The 20681-nt window shown below is 46.7% G+C and overlaps 1 protein-coding gene across 5 annotated transcripts; it reads left to right on the top strand.

Annotated features, from left to right (window-relative positions):
* The first annotated feature begins 11692 nt into the window (after window positions 1-11692).
* On the top strand, window positions 11693-20191 carry MANF (mesencephalic astrocyte derived neurotrophic factor). Of its 5 annotated transcripts, none has more exons than XM_039546161.1 (5): window positions 11807-11812; window positions 12936-12974; window positions 14573-14700; window positions 15770-15911; window positions 19753-20191. In XM_039546161.1, exons 2-5 carry the CDS (start codon window positions 12941-12943, stop codon window positions 19935-19937), a joined length of 489 nt encoding a protein of 162 aa, XP_039402095.1. In that variant the 5' UTR covers window positions 11807-11812; window positions 12936-12940; the 3' UTR covers window positions 19938-20191. The 5 variants fall into 5 exon arrangements, with proteins under 5 accessions (XP_039402092.1, XP_039402091.1, XP_039402095.1 ...); XM_039546159.1 differs by lacking the exon at window positions 11807-11812 and adding an exon at window positions 12150-12472; XM_039546160.1 differs by lacking the exon at window positions 11807-11812 and adding an exon at window positions 12769-12793.
* Window positions 20192-20681: the final 490 nt, after the last annotated feature.

Below are 20681 nucleotides of genomic sequence, written 5' to 3'. Positions count from 1 at the left end.
CAATGGGACTCAGTGCTCAGTCTAGACGATACCAGCAGAGATGCTTAGTTTTGCAGGTCTCAGACTGTGGATTTGTCTCTCCAGAGATAACATGCTTGTTAACAGCAAAATAAATAAATAAATAAATAAATAATATATAGAGGTGAGAAATAACAGACCTCAACCTTGTTGTCCCTCTGCAAATTTGTGTACACAGAGTCAATCCCTTACCTCTCTCTAGAAGTGTGTTCGATGCTTAGGAGAGTTCCATATCCCTCAGAAATGCTTCCTCTGCCACCAGCTGGCATGAATGGGGAGCTGAAGTTAAAACTCCTCCTTATGGAGAAGGCACTTCAGCCTCCAGGGGACTTCGGTGCTGACCCCGGATCCTCCCTGGAGCCTTCAACTTCAAAGGAGGTAGAGTCGTGGAAAAGACCAGCAGAATTCCTCCTAAAAGCTCAGAAAAAAAGGGCTCCAAGACCCCAAACTGAGTCATTGGCCAGCCAGAGGGGTTCTCCAATGCAGCCACCTCAGTACAGGCAGCTTGTATGCATTTCCCCTCATTGCCTCTTCTATCCAAGGTCCTGTTGAAAAATTCTACGAGATTAATCGCTGTGAGCTCTGCTGCACTGCCTAGAGATGGCAGGGGCTCAGGCCATGAGACAGCAGTACTGCCACCTAAAGGCAAAGACAAATGAAGCGGCACCAAAAAAAACTTTGGTACCGGGTGCAACAAAGCTCCCATCTAGGGAACGCTCTGCACCTTCACAACCATCAGTACTGACAACGTACCATGGACACAACTCTGCGGTACCGAGTTTGCCGAAGATACCATAAGAGTTCTGGTACCCTAGAGACCTGATGGGGAAGAACCACACTCCCCATTATTCGGAACCAAGGCCCTAGTACCGAACACATCCTGGTGCCTCAGCTCTGGGTCATGTACCACCAATATCCCGGTCAACAGCACCCATACCAAGTGATGAGTCTGACAGTGACCAAGAGGATGTCATTTCCCTGGCTTCTCATCATGGCCCGCCATCACAATACAAGGGTCCTCCTCAATTCCATTGAGCTAACCCACAGTTTTGGTACAGGCCCCCTTGGGCACCCTAAACCATCCATGTCCTTCATCCACAATGGCCGTATTGGGATCCCTAGGAAATGTACAGCTCCCATACTTCACAGGCATTTAGTGTCTCTCAGAAAGAGTCTGCCAGATACTCTCCTACAGCATCACCGTCCAGAGCCCCTGAACCAGAGGAGGAGGAGGCTTTTGAGGAATAGGAGGAAAGGTTCAAAAGGGAAGCTACCCCTCCAACAGACTTCGCCTCATCCTCGCCAGATAAGGCTGTAATCCTTTCCCCTCCTCTCCCCCCCCCCCGCCCCTCCACAGTCACTAGCTGATGATTTCAAGAACTTCCAAGACATTACGAAGTAGGTGATGAATGAGCTGCAAATTCCCTACAGGAGGTGGCAGCTACACATCACAAGCTGGTGGATAGTCTGCACACTTCCTCCTCATCCAGAATTGTCCTCCCAATTAATGAGGCGATTCTAGATCCTGCCAAGGTCATCTGGCAGACACCAGCCTCCATCACACCGACCAGCAAGAGAGACGACAAAAAAATACTACATCCCTCCCTAAGCAGACTTTCTATTTCAACATCCGCAACTCAACTCCATCATAATGGATGCAGTTAATGCATGAGGCAAGCAACATCACGCCAAGTAGACCCCATACAATCGGGACTGGAAAAGGCTAGATCTCTTTGGGAGGAAGGCATATTCATCAGAGTCATGAACTACCAAGCTGTCATGGCCAAATATGATTTTATTAATTATGGGAAACTCAAGGTTCAAGACAAGTGGTCTTCCACAGAAGTGACCCTCCATATCAATCTTTTTGAACTAAGAGCCATCAGGAACACTTGTGCACACTTTTTGCCTTTCATCAAGAAAACCCACTCAAAGATCATAATGGACAATATGACCTATATGTTTTACATAATAGCCAGATCTCCCTCCCAAACATGGAAGCACTCACATTTTGGAATTGGTGCATCCATCGCAATGTGATCAGTTCAGCTATCTGTCTACCAGGGATACAGAATGTGACCGCCTACAGTCTCAGTCCGAACTTTTCTCACGACCATAAATGGGAACTCAACTCAGAGGTGCTTCAAGACATATTTGCCCTTTGGAGAAAGCAACTACAGATCTCTTTGCTACTTACCAGACCAATAAATGTCCTTGTTACTGCTCCAGGGTTGGCTGGAGGAAGCATTCACTGGGAGATGCCCTCATCCTCCCATGGGACAGGGTCCTCTTGTATGCCTTTCCCCTCATTTCCTCCTCTATCCAAGGGCCTGTTGAAAATTCTATGAGACAAAGGGTATGTCTACACTATGAAATTAGGCTGAATTTATAGAAGTTGATTTTTAGGAAGCAATTTTATACAGTTGATTGTGTGTGTCCCCACTAAGCGCATTAAGTCAGCAGAGTGCGCTCACAGTACCAAGGCTAGCGTCGACTTTCAGAGCGTTGCACTGTGGGTAGCTATCCCACAGTTCCCGCAGTCTCCGCCGCCCATTGGAATTCTGGGTTGAGCTCCCAATGTCTGGTGAGCAAAAACATTGTTGCAGGTGGTTTTGGGTACATGTCATCAATCACCCCTCCCTCCGTGAAAGCAACGACAGACAATTGTTTCGTGCCTTTTTTCCGTGCAGGTGCCATACTGCTTTCAACAGACGGTGCAGTAGGACTGCTAACCGTTGTCATCGAACGACCACTTCTGCTGCCACTCTGCTCTCCTGCTCTGGCTGCAGATGGTGCAATAGGTTGGAAAAACTGGCATTCTGACCACTGCTTCCGCTGCCACTCTGCTCTCCTGGTGGTCTCGCAGGGCCTCTATATGACCGCCGTCATCTGCCGCTTCCGCTACAGCTCTGCTCGCCTGCTCTTGTCTTGCCATACCATGGCAAGCGTGCAGCCCACTCAGCTGTTGTGTCCTGGCAGCAGACGGTGCAGTAGGTCTGCAAAACTGGTCATCCAACCACCGCGTCCCCTGCAACTCTGCTCTCCTGCAGACACAATACCACAGCAAGCATGGAACCCGCTCAGATCACCGCAGCAGTTATGAACATTGTAAACACTTCGCGCATTATCCTGCAGTATATGCAGAACCAGAACCTGCAAAAGCAGGCAAGGAGGCAACGGCAGCGCGGTGACGAGAGTGATGAGGACATGGACACAGACTTCTCTCAAAGCACGGGCCCTGGCAATATGGACATCATGGTTGTAATGGGGCATGTTCATGCCATGGAACGCCAACTCTCAGCCCGGGAAACAAGCACAGACTGGTGGGACCGCATAGTGTTGCAGGTCTGGGATGATTCCCAGTGGCTGCGAAACTTTTGCATGCGTAAGGGCACTTTCATGGAACTTTGTAACTTGCTTTCCCCTGCCCTGAAGCACAAGAATACCAAGATGAGAGCAGCCCGCACAGTTGAGATGCAAGTGGAGATAGCCCTCTGGAAGCTTGCAACGCCAGACAGCTACTAGTCAGTCGGGAATCAATTTGGAGTGGGCAAATCTACTGTGGGGGCTGCTGTGATCCAAGTAGCCAATGCAATCACTGAGCAGCTGCTATCAAGGGTAGTGACTCTGGGAAATGTGCAGGTCATAGTGGATGGCTTTGCTGCAATGGGATTCCCTAACTGTGGTGGGGCGATAGACGGAACGCATATCCCTATCATGGGACCGGACCACCAAGGCAGCCAGTACATAAACTGCAAGGGGTACTTTTCAATGGTGCTGCAAGCACTGGTGGATCACAATATCTGTGAGAGTAAGGGAGAGACGTTTATGGCAGGATGGGAGGTTGAGGCAAATCGCCTGGCTGCTGATTATGCACAGCTAGATACCAGGGCAATTAGAAGAGCACAGCAGGACACGCTGCGCATCACAGAAGCTTTGAAAACCACTTTCATGATTGGCCAGGCTACAGTGTAACAGTTCTGTTTGTTTCTCCTCGATGAAATCCCAACCTCTTGGTTCACTCTACTTCCCTGTAAGCCAACCACTGTCCCCTCCCACTTTGATCACCGCTTGCAGAGGTAATAAAGTCATTGTTGTTTCAAATTCATGCATTCTTTATTAATTCGTCACACAAATAGGGGGATAACTGCCCAGGTAGCCCGGGAGGGAGAGGGGAGGAGGGAAGGACAAGGCCATACTGTACTTCAAAACTTATTGAAGGCCAGCCTTCTGTTGCTTGGGCAGTCCTCTGGGGTGGAGTGGTTGGTTGCCCGGAGTCCCATCCCCCCTCCATGTTCTTGGGCATCTGGGTGAAGAGGCTATGGAACTTGGGGAGGAGGGAGATTGGTTACACAGGGGCTGCAGCGGCCGTCTGTGCTCCTGCTGCCTTTCCTGCACCTCAACCAGACACCGGAGCATATCAGTTTGATCCTCCAGTAGCCTCAGAATTGCATCCTGCCTCCTCTCATCACACTGCCACCACCTATCCTCTTGCTTCAGCCATCTATCCTCTCACGCATCCCTCCTGTCCTTGTGTTCATTTTGTGCTTTCCTGGACTCTGACATTGTCTGCCTCCACGCATTCTGCTGGGCTTTTTCAGTGCAGGAGGACTGCATGAGCTCAGAGAACATTTCATTGTGAGTGTGGTTTTTTTTGCCTTCTTATCTGCGCTAGCCTCTGGGACCAAGATGATAGTGGGAGCGTTGAAACATCTGCAGCTGCGGGAGGAAAAAAAGGGAGAGTAGTATTTAAAAAGACACATTTTAGAGAACAATGGGAAGACTCTTTCATGGTGAACCAAGCTGTTAACATTACATAGCACATGTGCTTTCTTTACAAGGTCGCATTTTGCCTCTTATATTGAGGGCCTGCCGGTTTGGTGTGAGAGATCACACACGCAGAGCCGGGCAACAGAATTTGGCTTGCAGGCAGCCATGGTAAGCCATGGTCTTTTGGCTTCTTTAACCTTTATAACATGTGGGAATGGTCTCAAACAGCAGTGCCCTCATTTCCCATACCAAGCACTCGTTGGGTTGGCCATTTAAAATAGGTTGGCCATTTAAAAGGCGGGCTTGGGTTTTTGGGTTAATGTGCAGCGCAAGCCCAACTAACCCCCCCACACCTCCCCCCAATTCTCTGGAATGATCGCTTCACCCCTCCCCACCACGTGGCTAACAGCAGGGATGATTTCTTTTCAGACACAGGCAAACAGCCCAGCAGGAACGGCCACCTCTGAATGTCCCCTTAATAAAATTCCCCTTTCTCAACCAGGTGACCATGAATGATATCACTCTCCTGAGGATAACACAGAGAGATAAAGAACAGATGTTGCTTGAATGCCAGCAAACACCGGGATCATACGCAGCCATGCTTTCTTATGCAATGATTCCAGACTACATGCTGCTGGCCCGGTGTGGTAAAGTGTCCTACCATGGAGGACGCAATAAGGCTGCCCTCCTCAGAAACCTTTTGCAAAGGCTTTGGGAGTACCTCCAGGAGAGCTTAATTGAGATGTCCCTGGAGGATTTCCACTCCATCCCCAGACACGTTAACAGACTTTTCCAGTAGTTGTACTGGCCGGGAATGCATCCCAAGTCTTCAGGGCAAATTAATCATTAAACACGTTTGCTTTTAAACCATGTATTATATTTACAAAGGTACACACACCAGAGTTGCCTTCTCTGCCTTCAAGGTCCGGGAGCCCGGGTTGGGAGGGTAATGTCTCCAGGCTGATAAACAGTTCCTGGCTGTCGGGGAGAACGGTTTCTCCACTTGCCTGGTGTGCGCTATCTCCTCCTCATCGTCATCTTCCTCATCCCCAAAATCTTCATCTCTGTTGTGTGAGACTCCCTTGCAGGAGTCCACATACGGGGTGGGGTAGTTGTAGGGGCACGCCCCAGAATGGCAGCTCATCATAGAAGTGGCATGTCTGGGTCTCTGACTCGGAGCGGCCATTTGCCTCTCTGGTTCTTTGGTAGGTTTGCCTGAGCTCCTTAAGTTTCACATGGCACTGCTGGTCCCTGTTATATCCTCTGTCCTTCATGCCCTGGGAGATTTTTTCAAATATTCCGTCTTTTGGAACGGAGTTCTGATAGCAAGGATTTGTCTCCCCATACAGCGATCAGAGCCAGTACCTCCCATTCGGTCCATGCTGGAGCTTTTTTGCAATTCTGGTACTCCATGGTCACTTCTGCTGATGAGATCTGCACAGTCACTGGTGCTGATCAGCTCGCCATGCTGGCCAAACAGGAAATGAAATTCAAAAGTTTGCGGGGCTTTTCCTGTCTACCTGGCCAGTGCACCTGAGTTGAGAGTGCTGTCCAGAGCAGTCACTATGGAGCACTCTGGGATAGCTCCCGGAGGCCAATACCATTGAAATGCATCCACACTACCCCAAATTCAACCCGGCGATGTCGATTTCAGTGCTAATCCCCTCGTCAGGGAGGAGTACAGGAATCGATTTTAAGAGCTCTTTAAGTCGACAAAAATGGCTTCGTCATGTGGACGGGTGCAGGGTTAAATCGATCTAACTCTGCTAAATTTGACCTAAGCTCGTAGTGTAGATCAGGGCAAAGTGAGAGTTATTCTGATTGCCCCCTCCTGGCCAAAACAAGTCTGGTTTCCTTACTTGACACAGATGGCAATATGTCCTCCAGTTCCATTTCAGCCCATTCCCCACCTGCTCTCTCAAAGTGACATGCTGATCCTTCACCCCAACCTTCGAGTCCTCTGCCTCCAGGCTTGGCTCCTTCTTGGTTCCATAAATTAGAGGCAGACTGCTCTGATGAGGTGAAAGATGTGTTGCTGCACAGCCAAAAGTCAACCACTTGATGTACTTACCTGCACCTTGGCAGGGGGTTAGACTAGATGACCCTTGCTGCCCCTTCAGATCCTATGGTTCTATGCCATACCCAGCCAGTCTGCCCTGGCATAACTGGCAGTTCTCCTTAAGTGCAGAAAAGGGAGTTCCTCTCCTGAGTACCATAAAAGACTGACTGGAGCTCTTCAGTGCTTGCCTGAGGTTACCTGCACACATTAGGGCACCCCACTTTTTCCCGGTCAGTAGGGCTCTAGGTGTAACCCGGTTAATTTAGGAACCCCCACCTTTTCCCAATTTGTAGGGCTCCAGGCAAAAAGCACCTACCCTTACCCAATTTGTAGGGCGCAGGGCCACCCGTACCCAATTCGTAGGGCTCAGGGTGTAACTAACCTGGTCAATTTAAGTACCCACACCCTTTCCCAATATGTAGGGCTCCAGGTGTATATTACTTCTGCAGGTGTGCAGGACCTTTTACCAGTGAAAGAGCCTTATACAGTAATGTACTACATACCTTCTATTTATTACCAATTACCAAAACCAGACTGCACACGCCACACATACAGTGCTCACCGCTCCCAATAAGACAGGTGAACTTTTCTTGACGACCAGTTAGGATCAGGTCCATCTGGGGGACTCCAGTTTCTGCAGGGTATCATTGGCAGAGTGTTGAGGTCTGGCAGCTCTGATCTTTGGGGCTATGTCCTGGAGTTAGTTCCCAAAGAAGTTCCTTTTGGACCCCCGTTTATAGAATGAAATTTGAGTCCTTTTTTAGCTATACCTTAACCAACCATTATACTAAAATTTTGCTAACCAATCCTAACACAGTGTAGCAAAATTCTCTAACCAATCCTACCCCACCACCTTCATTAATTTACACCTAACAACATTAATTATGTAACAGATAGAAACAATTAAAGAACCGGACAGAGACTATACAGATAAACAATTAGGGAAGTGAGGACCATAATAACAAAACAATAAAGAAATGAGGATTTCACATCCACAGCTATTGATAAGTGATTTCTTGCCAGACAGGATGGTATCAAACTAAGTTTTCCTTAACCATCTTAAGATCTGTTTTTTTATCTGGTGATAGTGGATGCTATTAGGACAGGATCTCCTTCTTAACAGCCTGATGTTACATTGTTTTAATTAAATTTAGATGGAATGTGAGGATGTGACTTCCTGCTTCTCAGCTAATGGCTGCTGCTCAGCTGCTCTTTTAATCTGGCTGCAGATGAAGGTGTCAAGGCTAATTCCCCACTCTGGACACTCCAGGCTTGTATTAAACTCCCAAGGTTACAGCTTTTCTCTGACCGTGGCGTGGTAGATGCTGCCACCACCCAAGTGCAGAACCCCTTTGAGAACCCAGGAAGGTGCATTTGGGAATTCCTTCCTGGGGGGTACCCTCAAGCCCTTTCACCCCAGCCCCCACCCCTCCAGGGACGAGCTGAGAAAGAAAAAGGAAATCAGGTGTTGCCACCAGATAATTAAACAACATGTGCACAAACTTCTTAAGACACAAAAATCCAATTCTGTTCTTAAAAAAGGTAAATTTTAATAATTAAAAAAAGAAAGAAAATACATGTGGGAACTCAGGCTATTGCTAGATTAAAAAAAAACCTACAAGGATTAAGCATCAAAAATAGCTTTCTTGCGGTCCAGATTAAAGGTTACAAGCAAAACAAAAGCCCCTGGGTTAGCACAGAGGAATCCACAAGCCATAATGAATAAAAGGAATAAAGCTTATCGCATCTTCCTAGACATTTCCTGATTACATATCTGGGGTTTTAAATGAGTAGTTTCTAGGTATGGTCCTGATGATTTTTTCATACCTGGACCAAGCTCTTACACCACATCTGGATGGGGAAATTGCATGCAGGGCCAGGAATGTAGAGCTGGGGCAAGGGATTGGGGTGCAGAAGGGAGTGCGGGCTGTGGGAAGGTGTTGCGGTGTGCAAGAAGGGGCTCAGGACGGGGGGGGTTGGGGTGCAGGGAGGGGTGTGGAGTGGAGGAGGGGGCTCAGGGCAGGGGGTTGGGGTGCAGAATGTGGGAGGGAGCTCAGGGCAGGGAGTTGGGGTGCAGAGTGCAGCAGGGGGCTCAGGGCAGGGGGTTGGGGTGCAGGGTGCAGGAGGGCTTCAGGGTGCGGGCTCCGGGGTGGCAACGGTGCGCAGCAGGCTCCCTGCCTGCCCTGGCCCCGCACCACACAGCTCCCGGAAGTGGCCGGCACTATGTCCTATCAGCCCTTGCGGGGGGGGGTGGGGGTGCAGAGGACTCCACTCGCTGCCCTCACCTGTGGGTACCTCCCCTGAAGCTCCCATTGGCTGCCGTTCCCTGTTCCTGGCCAATGGGAGCTTTGGGTTTGGAACCCACAGGTGAGGGCAGTGCACGGAGCCCCTCTGCTCCTCCCCTCCCTCAGGGAGTGGCACGGGGCCCGTGGCGCCATGGGGGTGGCAATCCCGCAGGCCGGATCCAAAGCCCTGATGTGCCAGATCCGGCCCGCAGGCCGCAGTTTGCCCACCCCTGTCTTACAGCATAGCTCTGTCCTGTCCGCCTCTCCCTGGGAGAATGACAGATCAAAGGGGAGTCTTTGTTTCAATTTTAAAAAGTTCTAGCCTTCCCATTGGCTCATTTGGCAGGTGCCCCCTCACTTCCTTTTACCTATGCATCGCAGTGAGACTTTTTAACTCTTTACAGGTAGAGCAATTAGAGAACAGCTACTAAGAGGGATTTTATAGCTATTGGCTGTCTGGGTGTCCATAAAAGGGAGCAACCCCCACTCCCCTTCATTTATCACAGAAGGTCTTAGGCTTTAGGCCTTAAAATATGGCTGCAGACAAAGGCCTTATATTTACAAGGTGACAGTTCAGTTCAAGATAAAGCTAGCTTAGCTGTATGCATGCACACAGCATTCCTAACTTAGGTTCACACATAATGAACAGAGCAAAAGCATGGAATGCTTGGAATGCCAGTATGCTTAGAATCTGATTTTCAATTGTCCATAAACTGTTCAAACCCAATTTACTCTGGAATAAGATGTGTACTGCTCCTTCATCAAATTTCTACCCATGCATGTTAGGATTAGAACTGTTTCATTAACAGGAAACATATATTCTTTTTCTATGCTTCTTGTGCTCAGAAACTTCTTAGCTCTTCTTTCTCTGCCTCAGTCTGAAATATGAAAATGCCAAAAGTTTTGACACTTTCATATTTCAGCTCTGTGTAAAGCTCAGTGTGAGCCTGAAAGCTTAGAGTCAGTAACCAGTTTTTAAAAGTTTGAGTACGCTTGAAAGCTTGTACCAAGAGACGTGGGTCCACTAAAAGATTTTACCTCACCCCCTTTGTGTTTCTATAATATCCTGGGACCAACATAGCTACAACAACACTGCAAACAAAAGTTTTAAATGGCCAAAATGAAATTAGAATGGAAACCATTTTGCAGCCTTAACTAGTGGTCACTGGTTTACAGGCTATTAAGCAACATTTTTTTCCTTTGAGAAAATATTTGTTCTGAATCTTCTCATCCAACTCCAAAATCCAGTAGAAGGCAGTATAGCTACACTAGAAAAGGGAGTGTTTGCCAATTCCTGCAATTTTATCTCAATTCTCTCAATATTTGGTGTTTTTCTTGAAGCCTTAACTCCTGGATTCATAGAATTATATGGAAATCTCAGCTTTCTTTTTTTAAGTAAGTTCCACTTTACGGCAGCAAAGGAAAGTCTGAAATGGTGACCTATGTGCATCCCAATGGCTCAAAAACCAGATGGGAACTAAAAATACACCACAGTTATAACTATTTTTAAAAAGTCTCATTTTAAGCCAATCTTATGATTTTGAGTGCCTGACAATTTTTAAGCATGTGGGGTTAGAAGCCCTGTTCTCTAATCCTTGTCCACTGTGCATATCTAGTGCCTAGGCTTTCTGAAGAGCGGCACAAACTCTCTTCTTCTTTTTCCTGGCTGCTTCCCTAATCAGGTTCTGACTTTAACAGCTTTCTTCTAAAAGTCATGATCATAGGCCATGCTGCTGTGTACACCCGCTGAGATCCAGTCTGTGTACCAAGTCTTTGGGGTCCCCTTGGTCCCTTCCTAGGGTGACCAGACAGCAAGTGTGAAAAATCAGGATGGGGGTGGGGGTAATAGGAGCCTATATAAGAAAAAGACCCCAAACTCGGGATTGTCCCTATAAAATTGGGACATCTGCTCATCCTATCCCTTCCATCCCCAATTACTGCAAAAGCCAACCTCAAGCAAAAGCTTTGCTTGTTAAAGGGAACTGGAAGCATGGCATGAATCCATGGGCAGCTGGGACCAGGGAGCCAGCCTGGTCCACAGAACTTGCTGAATTGTCACGCAGTCAGCCTGGGCTGTTGTGCTTGGTGCCAAGGAAGCCGGCCTGGGACCCAGGCAGCCACCAAATGCCCTTTGGCTCCACCGCTCCAGCACCCACCTCCCCCGCCACAGGGTGCTGCCCAGGCCCCTGCTAGGCTCAATCCCTCTTGGCTTCAGGACGTTCCTGACAACGACGGGGGTCCCGGCCCCTGGAAGCGGGGACCTGCCTGAGACCCAGAGCAAAGCGCCAGCCCCTGCTCTCTGCCGCCTCGTGGGTAACAGCTCTTGGCATGGGGGACTTGCCCCGCACAAAGATGGCGGCTGCACGGAATTCCATTGCGCGATCATGCTCCGCACAAAGATGGCGATTCGCTGGGGTTGTTCCGTCTCCTGGAGACCGGCGGCTGAAGCCGTTCCGCGCACCTCGTCCAATCAGCAGCCGCCAACTCTCCCGTCTCGGCCGCGGCCCGACCAATCGGGAAAGGGAGCGTGGAGGCCTATGGCTCAGTGGGCGAATGGGAGATCGACGTGTGAGGGAAGCGCCAGGAGCACCCAATGGGGTGGGGGATGGGCGGTGCATGTTGTCAAGGCACCGGGTGCGAAGGGGTCTCGCAGAGCGGCGTGTGCTACCGAGGAAGCCGGGTGCGCAGCGGAAGATGCGGGTGGCGAACGGGCTCTGGGCGGCGCTGGCCCTGATCCTGCTCCCGGGCGGCAGCCGGGCCCTGCGGGAGGGGGAGTGCGAGGGTGAGCGAGGTGCCGGCGGGTGTCCCTGTCCGGGGGGCTGCGCGGGGCGGCACCGGCTCTGCCGAGCCCCTGGCCTCGAGGGGCTGCTTCACCCGGGACTTGCTCGCTCGCTCGGTGGGCGGACTGGCGGCCGCTGCGCGGGCGGGGAGGAGTGGGGCTCCTGGTGGGGGGAGGGGTCCTGGAGCTGCCTGGGCCGGAAGGGGCTATCGGGGGGACTGCCCGGGGGCTCCCTGGGGTGCCTGTAAGTCTCAGAGGGGCAAGGCCCTAGTGAAGAGCAGCCCAGGAAGGCAAAGGGAAGCTGCCTCTTGTCACTGGTTGATAAGTCTGGAATGTTTCCTGCCTGAGCTTTGTCCTTCATAGCAGCTTTCTGTTGTCTCTGGCAGCCTGTTTTAAAACACCTAACCAAAACTTTTGCTTGTTTATATCAGGAAGAGGGAGTCCTGATTTTGGAAAGATCTGTGGAGGGCCTCATAGTGATGTCAGCCAGGCCTACAACTCTCTCTTACGTGCACCCAGTTGAGAAGAGCAATTTTGAGACCCAGGTCCAAATTTTTGAAGGTATTTGATCACCATTTTCAGGTGTCTAAATACCTTTAAAAATCTGCCCCTAATACTGATATTTAGTACTCTGTCCCCCTCGTTTTTTTTTTAAATTGCTCTTATTTCACAGTTCACCTTCATTAAAGATCCATTTAATACTTGGTTTTTCACTTCTCTGTTCTATCCTGGGTTTAGGGTTTTTTTTTTTTTTTTCTGTAATGGCTGATAATCTCCAAATAAAGCAAAGTAGGGAGGGTGAGGAATGTTCTGATTAAAGGTTTTGTGATAGGAAGAACTTCCATAGGTAAGGAAGTGAATTCTGAACCTGAATGTTGGCAGGTTAGTAAAGGAGAAAGTGAATCTTGACTATGTTCAAATGTATTTGTAAATTGCAAGCCTGACCTGATAAGTGAAATGTAATTTTAAAAAAACTTTGTCTCCTTACATGGCATAAATGATACCATGGTGACTAACACAATAGAAATCATGCAGGACTGGTCACCATTATACTCCAGTTCAGGTAATATATATTGTACCTTTTATGCTAAAGAGTGCCAGTGTTCAGCTAATAATACAAACTATACACTGGGATGTTGGTGCACCACTGAAATGCATCAGCCTCTTAGGTTTAAACCACTTAACAGCACAGAAGAGTTACACAGCAATTCTTAAGTGAAGAAATGAACAGATTCTGCAGATGGAACTTTAAAGATGTAGTTATCCAATTTGGAATTTCCCTGCAGTTCTGGAATTTTGCACCACTACCGCTGCAAAAAATGCAATAGTCTCTTTAACTGGGGATTAAGTTTTTCACCTCATCTGAAAGATGGCATTTCCAGCAGCCCAGTGCCCTGTAACACCATGTTGGAACTCAGGTTCAAGAATAACTCAGTCACCAATATCATTCCCTACAGAGCCTGGAATCCAAATACCAGATTGCAGCACAAGACCAGCGGACAGCACTGTGTGGGAGAAGTAATGTGAAATGGCCAAAAAAGATGCCATGCATGTAGGAAAAAGTTCAGCTGCCTATTTAGTTCAGGTTATGCTTTCTGCCAGTGTTACATATTTGGAGTGCAGACCTCTTCTTGGTTGTGTGGGGCTCAAATAGGTGATCCTGTATTTTCCAACTTCTTATGCCCTCCCTTGACTTTGGAATTGAGTGTAAAAGTAGCTGAAGGCCATAGAGATTGGTTGATCCCTTCTCCTGGTATCAGTAAAATGTATGGAAGCCCTAACCTGTGCCATTTTTTCTGCCCAGAAATGGGGTCAGTGTTGGGCACCTTGTTTCATCATTGAAGGTAACAGGATTGCAAGAGGGCTGCTGAGGGTCTCCTTTGGCCCACAGAATTTTTCATACTAGTGATGTTGAGATCAAGGTTGAGTTTCCAAAGCTGACACTCTTAAAGCATTTTTTCCTTTTGTAAACTGAGTGGACTTGATCTGTACACACTGAGAGACAATAAACATGGAGTCGACAGTGCCTTAGAGTCTGTCATTTTCAGAATAGTGTTGCATATTTAAAGTCCTTGGATTGACATTGAGTTATTGTTTTGGGAGGGAAGGATAAGAGAGCCTGGGCATTAAATTGGCTCTTCCCACCCACCACTTAGTGCTCCCTCTATTGTTTGCTGCTAGCATTGTATTTCCACAGCTCTGGCCACAGGTTGAGAACCAATCAGCACAGAGCTGTGGTCCATGTGAAATTTGCAGGGCCATAGAGATAGTATTGGATGTGGCCCACAATGGTAAATAGGTTGAGAACCACTGCCTCAGCTGAATCTGTGCTGCTCTTCCAGTACAGTACATGAATGCCATTGATGGGATCTCTCCTCAGGGATCTGTTTCTAAGTATTAGCGAGACAAGGTGGGTGAGGTGTATAAGTATGTGAGTTATATGTGAGTCACCTGTCCTCATTCATGCTCTGAAAGATTTACTGTGGTGTAATTGTCATGTGTGCAGCTCCAAGGGGATAGGTTCTTGGTCACTAATGCAGTGTCCTAACCTCATTCACAAATCCCTTCATTCTCTTGTTTTCGTATAGGAGTTCTCCCCAAGTGCTACTTCCAGGTTAGTGCAAATGTTATGAATCTCTTCATTTTTTTCCCCCCCTTTAGTGTGTGTTACATTCCTGGGAAGGTTCTACCAGAGTCTAAAGGACAAGGATGTTGAGTTCACACCAGCTAGCGTTGAAAAAGAACTCTTGAAATCCTGCAAAGAAGCAAAAGGCAAAGAGAACCGACTGGTAAGTAACAATGATCCATCACCATCTCTTTTGCAGAATAATTCATAGAACACCTGGGAGGCAGATAGAAACTGGGAAAGTCTCTCACTGAATGGTTGTGTATACAGTATAGGCCTATCTAGGGAAGATTTGAGGAGGAGTGCAGTCCCTCTCCACCATAAAAATAAATTGGTACCAGTTTTCCTATCGCTTGACCTCATTTCTGCCTGTAATTGAACTGCCGTGAGAGAGTTTTTCTTATGAAATTTTACTTTCTACTGAACCCCTTGAGCATAAGATGATGCATCTAGATTGCTGTACAAACTATGTTTAAGTAATAATGCTTATCAGCCCTTGAACTGAAAAATGGCAAAGGAAATTAACCCAAAAGGAAGTGCTAATTGAAAGCAGTCCAAAATGCTTTCACAGTGAAGTGACCTGAGTAGAAAGGCTTTCCCCTATCTTTGAAGGGAACTAGGAGTGACTTTGTCAGACATACTCAGGGACATATTGTACTTCAGACAAGCTGTCTTTGAACTGAGAAAAAACTGCCTTCAGGCCAGCTCAGATAAAACGTCACTCGGGGGGTACTAAGACAACCTACATCAACATAATGAGAAATCAGCTTTTCTCATAGCTCTAATAGGACTCATGGAGAAATATTCTGTACCAGTAAATGTGAAACTGCAAAACCAGGCAACTTAGTGTGTCAAAAATGTGCACGACAAAAAGCCAAATAAGCCATTTCTTGGTAGCATGTTCTCTCTGTTCCTTATGAGTGAAAATAAATCTTCCCCTGGAGCTGAGGTGCTTCCAAGAGGTAGAGTGAAAGTGAAGCTGTGGTTCCTGTTCCCCTTTCACTTTGCTTGCTCTAGAAAGCTGAACCAAAGCAGCTGGTCCTCTCCTCTGGATGAAACAAATTCTGAGCTGAAATCATGGCAAGACACTGAGAATTGTATGGCAGAAAGCCCAGGGTCTCTGGCACAGAGGAGGGAGGAAGCAACCAAAAAAATCAGCTGAATTCTTCTGAAAGGATTCTTTTCCCTCAGCATCACTAGACACCTCATACTGTTCCTTTCTACCCCTCTAGTGCTATTACATTGGAGCCACCAGTGATGCAGCCACTAAAATGGTTAATGAGGTATCAAAACCTCTGAGTCACCACATCCCTGTGGAAAAGGTCTGTGAGAAACTGAAGAAGAAAGACAGCCAGATCTGTGAGCTAAAATATGGTGAGTTTGGGGAGACGTTAGCTAATGACTGGATTTTTCTGCAGTATGGATCTTTGTTCTGATAGGTAACGCACTTGCACCTGATCCCTTGTATGGATCTGCTTCTAATCTAAAACAGCCTAAAGTGGGCTTCTTTTGAAAGTTGATGAGGTGAAGCCACTTGCTTTTAAATCCTTCAGCAAGATCAGCAGAGTGAGTATTATGACAGATAACTTGAGCTGACCCCCTGTTAGAGATGTTTGAATGGTTAGGCAGTAGCACAAGTATGTGTAGTAAATGTTCCTGGAGGCTCCTAATAGGGTGATTCGGTGAAAGTTGCTGTGTCTGGCACTAATCCAACTCGGAGGGTTCCTGCACAGACATGGGTTTGTCTAGCATGCAGCATTGCTTATAACCAGGATTAGCCCAGACCCTTGCAGCTAGACTCTCAAAGGGTGCCTAACTGCCTCTCTAGATGCCTAGGTCCAACATTTAAGTACCACTGACATTCACAAAACCACTGCTCAGCTGCTGCCTAACCCTGCTTAAGTCCTGATCAGGTTGTTGGCTTCTGAGAATCTCTTTCTTGGATGCCTAACTCTCCTCATACAATTAGGGTTTGGTAACAAGAAGCCCATCAAAGACATTTACAAGAGACTATTTAATTTTTAAATGGTCCTGCCTTGATTCCCTAAAAGTCTGGCTTCCAGTTCTGCTCCACTGAAACTGCTCATGGCAAGGAAGACCTCATTAATGGACTGTCAAGCCTCATTAATGGTCAGTCTCGCAGCCTTCCATGATTATCCTCTCCAAGTGATCTCTACCTTGCTGGCCACTCCTTCAGAAATATCTCTTTTAGTTGCTAGGCGTCTGTCCTTGGGCTCCATTTTTCTGTGCTTGCTCTCTGAGTATTTCTATCCATTCTCTCATCACCTCTATTTTGATGATTCTCAAATCCTCCTCTTCTTCTGTGCAGGCCACATCTTTCTTTTGTTCTGTCTCCTCATGGATAGTAAGATCCATTTGTCATGTTTCTCTTATCTTTCGTCCTAAAACCTCTCCTTTCACCTCTTGAGATGGAGAATTCCACTGTCCTCTCATCATTAGAGTTTGCAGCTCTGGGGTTACCCTTGAATCCTCACATCCAGGCTTTCACTAAACCTTATGTTTCTCTCTAATAGATAAAATCAAAAATCTGTCCTTTCCTTTTTGTGCTTACTACCAAAACTCTAATTCTTGTCTCGTTTCTGTCTCGCCTGAACTCCTGTCACCACCACCACCACCTTTCCAGTGTTCCCGACTCTCTCCCCTTCAATAGGTCCAGTCTTCAGCAGCTGAATATAAGAATGGCAATACTGGGTCAGACCAATGGTCCATCTAGCCCAGTATCCTGTCTCTGACAGTGGCCAGTGCCAGATATTTCAGAGGGAATGAACAGCACAGGCAGTTCTGAGTGATCCATCTCCAGTCATCCTGACCCTGCTTCTGGCAGTTGGATGGTTAGGGACACCTGGATCCTGGGGTTGCATCCCCAACCTTCTTTTCTAATAGCCATTGATGGACCTGTCTTCCATGAATTTACCTGATTAACTTTTTTTTAAGCCAGTTATATTTTTGGCATTCACAGCATCCCATGACAGAGTTCCACGGGTTGACTGTGCATTGTGTAGACAAGTACTTCCTTATGTTTGTTTTTAAACCTGCTGCGTGACCCTTAATTCTTGTGTTGTGTGAAAGAGGTGAATGATACTTCTTTGTTCACTTCCTTCACACCAGTCATGATTTTATAGACCTCTATCATTCCCCAGTATTCATTTCTTTTTTAAGCGAAACAGTCCCAGTCTTTTTAATCTCTCCTGATATGGAAGTTGTTCCCTATCCATAATCATTTTTGTTGCTCTCCTCTTCCAATTCTAATATATCTTTTTAGAGATGAGGCAACAGAACTGTGTGCAATATTCAAGGTATGGACATACCCATGGATTTACATAGTGGCATGATGATATTTTCTGTCTTAGTATCTATCCCTTTCTAATGATTCTTAACATTGCTACCTTTTTTGACTGCCACTGTGCATTTAGAGGATGTTTTGAGGGAGCTATCCACGATGATTCTAAGATCTTTCTGGTAACAGCTAATTTAGACCTCATCATTTTGTATGAATAGTTAAGATTGTTTTCCAATGTACATTACTTTGCATTTATCAACACTGATTTTCATTTGCCATTTTGTTGCCTAGTCACTCGGTTTAGTGGCTCTTTGCATTCAGCTTTGGACTTAACTATTTTGTATAATTTTGTATCATCTACACATTTTGCCACCTCGCTGTTTACACCTTATTTCAGATCACTTTTGAATATGTTGAACAGCACATATCCATGAGGGACCCTACTATTTACCTCTCTCCATTATGAAAACTGACCATTTATTCCTATCCTTAGTTTCCTGTCTTTTTAACTAGTTACTGATCCATGAAAGGCCCTTCCTTCGTATCCTATGACTGCTTAATTTGCTTAAGAGCCTTTGGTGAGGGACCTTATCAAAGGCTTTCTGAAAGGCCGGGGACACTACATCAACTGGATTACCCTTGTCCACATGCTTGTTGACACTCTTAACTAATTCTAATACATTGGTGAGGCATGATTTCCCTTTATAAAAGGAGTGTTGACCAACATACCATGTTTATCTTGGTGTCTGATAATTTTGTTTTTTGCTATAGTTTCAAACAATTTACCTGTTACTGAAGTTAGGCTTCCTGGCCTATAGTTATCAGAATTGCCTTTAGAGCTGCTTTTTTTATTTTTAAAGAATAGACATTACATTAGCTCCAATCCAGTTATCTGGTACAGAGGCTGACTTAAATGATATACATACCGCAGTTCAGCAGTTTTCATATTTGAGTTCCTTCAGAACTCTTCTGTGGCTATCATTTATCCTGGTGACTTATTACTGTTTAATTTATACCCAGAGCTCCTCTATTCCTCAGATCTATCACCTACAAAGAATGGGTCTGGTGTGGGAATGTCACTCATCCCTTGTAGCAAAGACCGCTGCAAACAATTCATTTAGCTTCTCTGCAATAGCCTTGTCTTTCTTGAGTATTCCTTTAGTTGAGTACTCCTTTAGCGCCTTGATCATCTAGTGGCCCCGCTTCCTGTCCGTCAGGCTTCCGGCTTCTGTTGTACTTAGAATTATTTTTTTCTTTTCTTGTTTCTCTGACTGCATCAGTCTGACACTGCCAGTCTCTTTACTGATTCCGTGTCCTTGTGCATAAAATTCAGCCTTGTTTGTCTTCAATTGCGATTCTCCTTCTTGCCTTGCCTCATCACAAAATAATAATAATAATTAAAAAAAAATTGGCAAGAAGATGTGAGGAACTGTGTGTGTGTGAGAAAAAAATAAGCATGGGGATGTTATTTCCCCCCCCCCCCCCCCGTCCCCTCTTTACGGTTCCTCACATCTTCTTGTCAATTGCTGGAAATGGGCCATTTTCATTACCACTACAAACCGTTCTTTTTCTCCTGCTGATAATAGCTCACCTTAACTGATCACTCTCCTTATAGTGTGTATGGTAACACCCATTGTTTCGTGTGTGTGTGTGTGTGTGTGTGTGTGTCTTCCTTCCTATTGTATTTTCCACAGCATGCATCCGATGAAGTGAGCTGTAGCACACAAAAGCTTATGCTCAAATAAATTTGTTAGTCTCTAAGATGCCACAAGTACTCCTGTTCTTTTTGTGGATACAGACTAACATGGCTACTACTCTGAATCCTTTAAGAAAGAGATTAATTTTGACAGCTTCTAATCAATTTGTTATTGCTCACTTAGAGTAACTGATGTCTCTCCCCGTCTCTCCTTTTAGACAAGCAGATTGACCTGAGTACTGTGGATCTGAAGAAACTGAGAGTGAAAGAACTGAAGAAGATCCTAGATGACTGGGGTGAAACATGCAAGGGCTGTGCAGAAAAATCAGACTATATTCGCAAAATCAATGAACTAATGCCTAAATATGCACCAAAGGCAGCCAGTTCACGGACAGATCTCTGACCAATGTAATGGCCTCTGTCATACTAGCACCTCGTACAAACTACATTAATCTGTTTTGTTTCTTATGAAGCCTTTTTTGTAACTTATTTAACTGGGCTCCCAAGGCTGTCAGTTTGGAGCTGGAGCAGTTGTGAAATGCTCATTCAACACCCCCGTTATGTCATGTCTCTAGTTTGTATTTCTCTTGATTCTGGTTTAGTTTAGGACATCACAATCTGTATGGGATTTTTTTTATTAAAGTAAGAAGAAATCTATTCTTTTTCTACAAAATCTGGGTTGAAAGGAGTTCAGTAGAAATCACAGGAAGGTACGGCTATAGCTCAGCTGAACTTAGTCTGCTAAAACTAGCAGCAGTGATGTCCTGGTGCACAAATTTGAGCCGCTCTAGCCCTGTGGGCATATACGCTTCCCAGCTGCTACAATAAGACTCTTCGCTGGAGGCTGGTCATAGGGTGGGTGAGAGGTTTGGTGTGATATAAGACCCTGCACAAGCTTCACTGTGAGTCATAGACTCCAGTTAGGGTGCAGACTGTACCTCTCATGCTCTGTCAGGCAGGGGCAGCGGGGAGGGGTGAGACCAGGGCCTGCACCCTGGTCATGTAAATGCAGCTTTACCCTAGCCCTGGCTCCTGAGTCGTAGTGTGGAAGGGGGTGAGTTCCTGGTCCAGTGCTGGGGGGGGGCACGCACACAAAGGGGCTGGGGCCCTGGTAGCAGGATGCCAGGGGCAAAGCACCTCCGGCCGG

This window comes from Mauremys reevesii, linkage group 7 (genome assembly GCF_016161935.1).
Source record: "Mauremys reevesii isolate NIE-2019 linkage group 7, ASM1616193v1, whole genome shotgun sequence".
Classification (NCBI taxonomy): Eukaryota; Metazoa; Chordata; order Testudines; family Geoemydidae; genus Mauremys; species Mauremys reevesii.
This window is presented reverse-complemented; position numbering and strand designations above follow the sequence as displayed.

Excerpts from the sequence above, each read along its gene's own strand:
- MANF (XM_039546157.1), top strand. The coding sequence starts at position 11,749 with ATGTTGTCAAGGCACCGGGTGCGAAGGGGTCTCGCAGAGCGGCGTGTG. Across the intron at positions 11,915-14,572 it reads GCGGGAGGGGGAGTGCGAGG|TGTGTGTTACATTCCTGGGA; the intron begins GTGAGCGAGGTG and ends CCCCCCCTTTAG. Across the intron at positions 15,912-19,752 it reads GATCTGTGAGCTAAAATATG|ACAAGCAGATTGACCTGAGT; the intron begins GTGAGTTTGGGG and ends CTCTCCTTTTAG.